Source organism: Coccinella septempunctata, chromosome 9, assembly GCF_907165205.1.
Source record: "Coccinella septempunctata chromosome 9, icCocSept1.1, whole genome shotgun sequence".
In the NCBI taxonomy this organism is placed as follows: Eukaryota; Metazoa; Arthropoda; class Insecta; order Coleoptera; family Coccinellidae; genus Coccinella; species Coccinella septempunctata.
Window position 1 is genome coordinate 9,447,476 of NC_058197.1, and position 10,843 is coordinate 9,458,318.

Here is a 10,843-nt window from a genome sequence, read left to right on the forward strand (position 1 = left end):
AATTAGAAGTAGAGAACACCTAGTTAAAAGGATTTCCGAGGAATGTAATATCTTGAAGCAAAATCAATCCCTCATTAGAAGGTCAATTGGAAATTTAATAAAAAGGTCTCGAATATGTATTCAAAAAAGGGGAAATCATTTCGAACATTCTATGTAAATTTTGTGTTATTCCTTAGTTTTGCCGTTCATGATGTGTTTCGAATGTTTATTCTGTATAAGTTGTAGATTTTTTGGTATAAGTAGGTAGGTATACAGATATTTTCTGGATTAAATGATTTTATACATCAGAATATGAGTGATTAAATATGAATTTCGAATTTGAAAGAACTACTTTAGAAATCAGGAAGAGCTTTGTATCATTGGACGACACCGGTTTACATTCTAGTTCAGAATATTCTCAATGCCTTGGAGCGAAATAACGATATTGTTCATCCTTGAAAAATTTTTCTAGGAAAACTGGATGTGTGCCAAAAAAATTAAAAACGCTCCAGTAATGTAAACTTATGATAGAATCTGAAGCATGTAGAAAATTTTTGAAAACGGAATGTACAGGGTGTTTTTTCAACCTGCAAACTTAATCTGAACTTATCATAATTCCCACCCTGTATTTTTGGGAAAGTGTTGGAATTATTGAAAGAAGACAATCATATTGTTCTACACTGAAAATTTCATCAAGATTGATCAAGCCACACCAAAGTTATGAATAAAAGAAAAATCGGTCGAATCGGACAAATCACCCTGTAGACTCTCATTAAAGGCCCCCAACCATAAACCAAACATTGTTTCGAAACTGCCTTAACTAGTGTATACTTCACCTAAAATCTGACGGTCTCCTCCGGAATCACCCTGTATAAAGCTTATTATATTTCATAACCAATGCATCTACCTGGTTGATGAAAATTCAAATTATTTTCGGATAAAATTGAGAGACATAACTACAAGAATATTTACTAAAATCAGCTCAATTTAAACTGAAGATGTGATACATATGCAGAGGGTGTTTAATAAACATATTGCGAAAAAATTTAGGATTTTAATCTCAGAGCTATTAAAGTCAGAAAGGTCTTGCAGGCTTTTTTCCCGAAATGCTTCTTTTCTAAGATACAGGGCGATACATGTTTTCCAAATAAATAACAAAATTCCTGATGTTTTTGTTCAACAATCCATGGGTAGAAGATAAGAGACTCTTCTTTTCTAGCTGGAGGTGGCCATTTCCAACATTTCTTGTAATTTGAAGAGTTTCTTTATGCTATTAAATTTATTTCTCGGTCTATCGCTATTCGAGTATTTTTTTGAATGATAAACGGTTCGAAAATGTCTAGGAATTCGTTATGAATTTGGAATACATTGAACGCCCTGTATCTTAGAAAGGAAGCATTTCCGGACAAAGGCCTATTGAACCCTTATTCGGACTCCAAATACCCCTGCATAAACCTTCAATGTTCATGAAAGATCCTGTACATTTGATTCTCTCGTCTTACACATACAATGCATAAATATTTTGCAAATTGTTTCTCATAATACAGTATAATTAGTGATAAGTATTTCTTGCAAATTTTTTCATTTCGTTCTCCAAAAGCTTCATTGATAGGATTCTGAAAGACTCCTTTATCTTAAATATTTCGACACACCTATATCACGACTGATTACCATGTTATTTCGCTTTGAAAATTGAAGATTTGGTTCATTTTTCTCAATAACAATACATAGGTCGAGATAACCAAATCAACCGTGAAGACGCTTTCAAAACCGATTTATTTTTGGAGCACCTAGTTTATTTTTGTGAAATTCTCATAATATTCTAGTTAATACTCAATTTACACAAATTTCATTTGCCCACCTATCACTGAGCGATAAATCTGAGCAGCACTCAAGCAGTAGGTTAGGTACCTATTACAAGAATTTAAATTGAAAATTTCAACAATATATGATTGTTTTATAACAGAACAATTTTCTGTGAAAGATGCGGATAAATCTAGTAAATCGATTCACTTCAAGAATCAAGTCAGTATCCTTTAGGGTTTAGACGCTGATCCACGAGATTTCAACTGTTGACAATTGATAAAAAAAAAACAAAATTCCTGAAATAATATCAGCTAGATTATCGAAACCCCGATGGTCATGAAATATTTTTAATTATCTTACTGCAAGGCTTTAGAGTTCAAAATTCATCAGCACCCTAGATTAGACCAATAACACTATATTTAAGTCACAAATCTCTTCAGTAGAGGTCTTTTGAAACTCCCTAAATTCTTTGAAAAAACCTTGAAGTGGCTTAATTTTGGGGTACTCGCAAGTTTCAATAAGGTATTTTGTCAATTTTCTATTGGCATTTAACATTTTCCACTTGTATTGAATTCGATAAGGAAATTAAAAATGTGACTTAACAAACAATACCTCTAGGGTATGGATATACAGGCTGGGCTTTTGAAAAACGAAATTGAGACGAGATGACTTTTTTTTTTTAATGCACCGACAAGTCGATTTTTGACTCGAGGAAACAACTTTTAAAATTAAATTGTCGACCATATCGCTTCAACCTTTAGTGTCACAATCCCAGTCCCTATATATTGAATATAAAGTGAGATAAGTGATCCCTCATTTGAAAAGTCTTTTCATCCGGTGTTCGGCATATTTATTTTTTCTTCATGCGATCCATCCGTTTTTGAGATATTCAAATTTGAAGTACTGGTCATTTCGTTCAGCATGCTCTGTAAATCAATAAAATTTTCAATATTTTATTCTGTAGTTTCGATAATAATCGTCAACTGCCATACAATAGATCAAAATAATATTGTTTAACTTTTTCATTAACGACAGAGGTAAAAATGGTTCATTTATTCACAGAAGGAATTGAAATTATTTCTTTATTTTTCAAGAAGAAGGCGGTAACGGTGCAGTAGATTTATCATCAACATTTCAAAATAAATGATTGATTGATTTACGTAGCAAAGGCTACCCGAATTTTTTTAAAATTCGAATATAAATTTTTCGAAAATGAATTGATTGAATGAAGGAAAATTAAATATGCTGAACTCATACTAGAAAGCCCTCTCAAATGAGGTATCACTTACCCTTTCTTTCTATTCTTTCTCATTCAAAATTTTTGGGTTAAGGATGTAGGTAATATTAAGGGTTGAAATGTTATGGTTGTGAATTTGATCTTAAAAATTGTCCTCCTCTTTTTTCGCAAAAAGTTTATTTCACCTGTAATCCCATGTGTTTCGTTTTCAAAAGTGGCAAATTGCAGCATTTTAGAGTAGAGGTAAATCCTAGATTCACTTCACTGGATGAATTTTTTTCAAGAAATTCATCTTTGAAAACTTAGGAGAATAAATATTCTCTAATATAACTTTTATAATGTGTCCTTCAAATAATGCAAGGACCAATTATTGAACTGATTTGTTCCTGTCGCATATCCAAGGTTGACAGTATTTCGTTGCATAACTTTGCAATAATACAACTCGCAATATTTCTATTTCTATCGATCAAAAATGATAAAAGGAGGTTATCTTGATAAAAAATCCTGAAGAGTACTTCTGAACAATGCTATTCTGATTCAGAGGTACTGTTCGAAAATTTATTTGACCTTGATGATGTTATACTCTTGAAGGACGATCAGATCAAGAGTTTTTTTTTGTAAAAAAAACCTGGAAGAACAATATAACATATATGTAACCAGAAAAGTATTTCTCACCTTTAGCAATTCTGAAGAATCAAAAGGAATCTTGGTATCTTCAGATAATACCAATAATATTTGAGTTTGTTAATACACATTGGGTTAGGAAGTTAGGTATATAGGGAAACTGATTATTGTGTATGCTCTAAGTATACCTTCATTCACTTCAAAATATTTCAAAGGGTTGTATAAGAGGTTCAGACATGAGTTCATTAGACAAGAAGTACCTATTCTTTGGTTTTTTATCACCCCTTAAAATATTGCTTGAGATTTCCTATTCACCTTGTATAAAATAAAAAATAAAGGAATATTTACGATGCCTTGGACTATTCCATAGAACTGCCGAAGAAAAATATTTTTGTTGAATATTCACAAATATCAACCCTTTTAGACAACGCACGTCGATTGATCAACGCATAAACTTCACCTTTTAAGGATGTTAATATAGAAATATGGAATAATTAGAAATATAGAAGAGATAAGGTGGTGAAAAAAATGCAGAAGTAGTATAAAAATGGTCTGTACATATATTAATAAAATTTACAACATCTTTTCTAAATCATTTCATAAAATTGAAACATCATTTCCAAACAGTTAAAACAACCATTTTTACTTAAAGCTAAAACCAAAAATAATATCACATATTTTAAGTAGTAAAAAACCGCGATCGAACCGGAAGGAACGTTCGATTTTTCACCATCGTTCACAAAAAATATGGCACTAAATCGACATGCCCCAAAATGCAGTGAAATATAAATAATGAATCGATGAGCGATGCATATAGCGACGAAATGGAAGCCCTCCTCCGAAATCGGTCAATTCGAGACGCGAACGCATCGATGGAACTTAAATCTGGACGGCTCGGTGGCTGCTGCTCGACGTACCGAGGAATCAGTTCGCTTTCGTCTTGATCTTCGTCGACCATTTCCTCCTTTGTTCTTCGAAGTGAGCGATTGACTCGTAGAACAGGAAAACAACGGACCATAAGCAACAGACGGTCAAGAAGAGCAGTCCTAATGGTGCGCTGTTAGCTAACAACAAGTAAAAACAGGTGGTAATTTCCAAATTCACAATCACCACCACGACGTAAACGGCGGATTTGAACAGGAAATCAGTGTCCTTGATCCTCGACGCTGTTCCGTTTGCCAGCCGTTTGAACTGCGCGTTGAAGAGTTTCCTGGACTTCCTGATGCAGCCCTTGCAGACAATCTTGAATTCGATCACTTTGTACAGGAGGATGTTGTACAGCAGGTGACGGTAAAATGCGGTGGCGACATCTAGGTTGGTCTCTAGGCCGGGTTGGGACGATTTTAGCCAGTTCAAGAGGGCTGGAAGGATTATGTAGTTCTGGGAACAGATGTAATTGTTGAATTCCTTGATTTTTTCTAAGGAGGAGGTACGGACAAGTCTGGAGGTTGGTTTTTCCCTCATTTTGAGCTCTTCCATTGCGGTCATGGTTTCTGACACTACTGTTGACATTGTGGAGTATCTGGAAAAGAAAATGACAAAAATTAAAATGTTGTTTTGTTGGAGTTACATGGAAAAGTGATTCAGAAAACAATTTTTCTAGCCTTGAAGCTCAAACGCAATTTCGTCGTGAAGTTGAAGTATTGGTTTACTTGATAAAGTGTTCACAATACAAAAAAACATAAATAAAGTTGGAGTCATCTTGTGAGATTTTTAGGGAATTTGAAGCTAGACACTTATATTCATTTCTAACCATACTCCTCATATTATGAAGTTTTGAATTCACGAAAATTCTCTCAATCTGAGTAGAAATTTTAATTGTATTATATTTTTATAAGTGTTCTTATGTATCAGTTTTTTTTGAGATTTCAAAGAGAACATTGTCGATTTTTTTGATAATTTTGGTTGAAATCAACATCAAAAAATGTTTTCGTTTGCAGATCATACTCCTTTACTTAAAATTTTGAAAATAATTGAATTTGTATTGAACTAGCAACATGTTTTTTTTCCTTGTATTGTATGATATGTGTATACCCTCTGGTTTCTAAGAAAGGAATTTAAAAGAGCTTTTCAGGTACGTTCTTTAGAGTGCTGCTCAAAAATCAACTATTTTTTGACAAGGAATTACTCTTCAAATTCACTAGTATCTACTAATTTACACTTGTAAAGTGTATTCAAGATCGAACTTCTATCATTGCAAATTAAATCCAAAAGACTTTCTATTCCACAGAAACGTGAATTGAATTATTAGCTACGAAGTATTCGTAATATTTCGACTTTTACTACTCCATATACTACTCTCATATTTATGATCCAAAGTTGAAATAAAAATTTATCACCCTTGAGTTGGTACTTGAACGTTACTGCCCTAAGTTAATACTACCAGCCGGATATTTCAAATAAGTTTCTAGGAAGGTTCCAGATGGGATTAAATTATATTTGTAGGTAAGTGCCGACACAGTGATTGTTCTCTCCCAAGAGCACTCCATGACAAAGAAGCACTTGACACAAGTTAAGGAACATAAATAAACTAACTGACTGGGGAGAATCATCAAAAATCTTGAAATTTGAGCTTTTGTAGGGATTGGAGTCACAGCCATATTCCTATTACAATATAAGCTTCTTTTTCTCACAATATTACAGAATACTCAGTTTGTGAAAAGTGCAACTAATAATTCAGTATAAAGTACAATATACGGGGTGTAACTAAATAAGTGTAAAACATTTACGGAGGTGATTCCTCATCGAAAAAAAGATAGGATCTCTCATATAAAGAAATTTCATTGGAGCATCCCTTGTTAAGATACATCCCCCTGAAGGGGTACATAAAATTTGTATAACAATTTCTTTCACAAGCACCAAAAAAGTTACATTATTAACCCATCGTTTTCTACAACCAAAAAAACACTGAGCCAGTAATTGATTTGGTTTACCCCATGGTTGTAAGGGGTAGAAAACGCAACCCCTTAAATGTCAGTTTGTAAATTTTTGAAATTGAATTAATACTGATTGCGTGTTGTTGTTCTGTTCTTAATTTGTTACTTTTTAGTGCCCCCCTTTAAGGGGCTGTATCTCAACAAGGGATGCTGCAATGAAATATTTTTATATAAAAGATCCTATCTTTTTTTCGATGAGGGATCACCTTCGTAAATGTTTTACAGTTATTTAGTTACACCCTGTATAATGCTTTTGAATTGAGAACAAGCAGATTAAGGATAATCTCTCCAGAAATTTTTTCTTGCAGTATTCAAAATACTGATCAATAGAAGAAATATGTCTATAGGCCATAAAGGCTTCGCTCGGAAAGTACCTACTACTGTATTACTAGGGTATCGTCTCGATTTCTGCTGCATAAAATATAGATATATATCATCCAAAAAAAGCGCCTTCCAAACCAGTATTGAGGGGTTGTAAATTGAGAAATTTAAGTTGACTGATTTTTATTGTTTAAAATTGATTATAGAAGCAGAAAAATACTGATATTCGAGAAGAATTTATTTGTGAGTTTTGCAGCGTTTTTACATGGAATAAACCAACAAGGTCATAGGTTCAAACTGCATTTACGTATTTTTGCCAAAATCATCTCGGCGCTCACGTACGAAATTTATCGTTTCGCAACATAATTGCATCTTAATTTATTTGTTACAGTTCATTATCGGTACGGCTAGAGGTCAGGAGAAGAGATCACCGATAAAAACCGTCCTGATGAGTGTGACGGGCCGTCAAAACGAAATCCAGCCGATGTGCACGTGATGGCTGCATGTCTTCAGCGTGATGAACATCGAAGCCGGTCTTTTAATCTAATCTAACTCTTTTTATACGTGCGTGGCCTTCGGTTTGGTTATACGGCCTAAAATTGTAGGCTTGCAAGGTGGTTTATATTCCTATTACGGCTTGAAAATTCGATATTATGGGAGTACGATTTTTGTTGATTATTAACAATCGTGGAGCCTCAGATTACAGGGGGAAGACATCCATTATTCCAATTATGGAAGTCATGAACAATCTGTATATGTAGATTACGAATAGACGGTTGAATATTTGAATAATTTTGAGAAAACCGAAGCTACCCCGAAGGATTTCAGGCGTGGATAGTAATTTGAATTCAGTTTTAAAACCTAAAATAGGCAATAAAAAAAATTGTCTGATTTAATTTTTGTGTTGCAGTATTCACGTTAACAGGTCTTGTATCAATATGTTTGAATGAATATCTTTATTTATATTTATATTGTAGTAAGTATTCATGTTAATAGTTCTTGTATCAATATGTTTGAATAAATATCTGATTTTTTTCTATTTCAGATGAAATTTTCTAGCAACTTGGAGGAGACTACCACTATTTTCTTTATCTTCCAGGGAAGGATCAATTGTTCCAGTGCGAGAAATCCTTCAATATCAAATATTTCAGATAATTTCGTAAACAGTTCAATTTCTTACAATCCACTTCACTCAAGGGGAGAAAAAGATTTTTTACTGGTATTTTTCCCTAAGCTCTTGCATCATACGCCAAATTGTATGGTACCCCTTTACGAAAACCTCTGCTAAAACTGTATCTCATACACATGTTATAATTATTGTTTGATGTTCAAAATTGTTATACTCTTTATCAAAAGAATATATAAATATAATTTTTTTTTTGGGCTATGATGATTTATTTCTATTTCAAATAGTGGGTAATTTAAAATTAGTGTCGAAATAAAAATTTAGTCTTGTCACTTGACTTACTGAACCATATTTAAATTTTCCTAGAGGAGTTTTACTTCAGAAATGTCGAAACTTATTCATTATTGAAATTTTCGGTTTCAAATTGATATTTTGAGGGGTTGAAATTTTTCTTACCATTATTTCTACTAAAATTTGTGGAAAAAACATTCAACCAATCCTCTATGAACTTTCAAAGTGTCCGACAAATAGATTTTGAAAAAATTAGAATGATTAATAATCAAAAAGGTAGTCCATAAATTGAGCGTGTTTTTTTTTTATGAAAAACTAGAGAGAATAATGAGTTTAGGCAAAAATTGGCAAACCCCCTACAACCAGTTATTGGCTTCAATTGACCAATTTGGAAAAGAGAAATTTTAGTTTTGAAAAAACGTTTTGTGTACAGTGATGAGAATGTAAAATAATTTCAACTCATAACTACTTAGTTCTACTTAGTAGTCTTAGTACTCATTCAAATTATAGGTTGAACTGGTTTCAGTTCTACAAGTAAGAATAGAATATCTGGGAACTACCCTGAATAATTTTTGATTTCATGATGATATGACGAGTAAAAAAGGAAAGGTTTGTTTTTATTCCTCTGAACTCTAAATTAAACAATCGAAACAGAACTAAAATAGTTGTTTCTAGTGTCAAAATGTTAAGTGAAAATTATCTTGGGTTTATTTTCATCTATAATACGATACCCATACTGATCGGCTTTAAAATCTCATTACTTTCTTGCAAATTATGTCGCATCTATTCAAATAAAAAAAAGTTCACAAAAATGACAATAACAGGTCTCTAATTAATATCCAAGAGCAAAAACTATGCATTGTTCTCGAGTTATTCAACAAACAAATTATAATTTTCTGCTCAACCATCTACAACGATCATCTTAATGTCCAAAAAATTGATTGTACAACACTGCATATGTGTGAAAAACCAGCTATGGTCTAAGATAATTATTTTTAAATTTTCCTCATATCTTAACGATGGAGTTGAATTTTTTCGATTTGTTCGGAACGTGTTCACATTGTTTCCATCGCAAAGTAATTACTTTCGAATTAACAATGCGAATCTAATCTATAAATGAGTGTTAACGACATGTTCTTCTGTTTCTTAATTTCACTATGCAAATAGACGAAATTTTCGGTATCTTTCGAATAATTCAAGCTGGAAAGTGTTGGATTGTGGCCAAAGTTCAACTTTTGCAGAAAATCCATAGCATAATTCGAGGAAATATGAGTGAGTCATTTCAAATGGTTGAATTCACTAATGTTGATCAATAAAATGGAACTGTTGTGAAAGGTACATGTTAATTTAGTTCTTACTAGAGGAAAAATCGTTAAGCTGACTTACCGTTTTTATTCTCCAATGCAGACGAAGGAGTCTTTGAATCAACCGGATGTTGGAAACTTATTCAGTTTCAGAGGAATCCAAACGGGACCGAAAATCACATTACAATGTATCGATTAACAGTTAATATTCACTTGGTGTAACTTCGTCAATTTATCTGAAGAAACTTCATTTGTTGCGATAGCAAGTGATGTAGGACACCCTGTAGCTCCTAGAGCTCTTGAAGTTTAATGCCGGTTCTCCTTTTCAAATTCAGTTTATGAACGACTCTTTGAGGGGGACTCCGTGTTGTGGAGGGGGGGAAGAACCGGTGTATTTTTATCTTTATTTGATTTGCCGGCTAGAAGAGGGGTTTCAGGGCAGGACTCCACATTTTTCATGGTAGATTTTCCTCGTTAAATACTCCTTTACTTTCTTCATTATCAACATAATTTCAATGAATCTGATAGAAATGAAAGGAATAATAACTGATTTCCAATATTCATGATACTAAATAATTTCTAACAAGAATAATCTTAATAATAGTCTAAAAATAGTTTACTTAAAAATCACTCAACCTAATCTCAAAGTAATAGAATTCGCTTAGTAAAAATTTTTCGATTAACCTGAATAAGTGCAGAAATTTCAAGTAATGGTACCAAAAATATGATAAAACCTTCATATAATGTTTTGGGTAGCCCCCTTAAGAAGGGGGCTGGGAAGCGATTTTAAATTTTTTTCTTAGAAATCGAAAAACTGACAGAAATGAAATTGAGCAAATATTCTATGGGGGCGAGAAGCCAATGAGGAATTTTTTTTTCGCAAAAAACTGTTTTCCTCATTCATATTATATTGAAAAATTTATTTCTGATAGCTTGATTAATTTTGAACAATTAAGGTTCTTGAGGAAAAAATAATCTAACAGATTCGTAACCTGATTCGAAAAGACTGGAATTTTCGAACACAAATATAGACGCATAGACACATAGACGGTGGATATCATGCTGACATTATAGGAAAGAGTTTTCTGGTATTTTAGGGGAATTGCTTTTCTGGTGCCATCTTTATCAAGCTGTATCTGAGCAGGGGCTTTAAAAAAAATTATATAAAGGACCCATACAATTTTTTTGACACTGAAAAATCCAGCCATTTTCATCCTGT

At 32.9% G+C, this 10,843-nt stretch overlaps 1 protein-coding gene across 1 annotated transcript; it reads right to left on the reverse strand.

Annotated features, from left to right (window-relative positions):
- Positions 1–4,398: 4,398 nt before the first annotated feature.
- Positions 4,399–9,960, reverse strand: LOC123320489. Its single transcript, XM_044907822.1, has 2 exons — positions 9,707–9,960; positions 4,399–5,168 (listed from the first exon to the last, which is right to left on the reverse strand). The coding sequence occupies exon 2, from the start codon at positions 5,156–5,158 to the stop codon at positions 4,571–4,573; it is 588 nt and encodes a 195-aa protein (XP_044763757.1). The 5' UTR covers positions 5,159–5,168; positions 9,707–9,960; the 3' UTR covers positions 4,399–4,570.
- Positions 9,961–10,843: the final 883 nt, after the last annotated feature.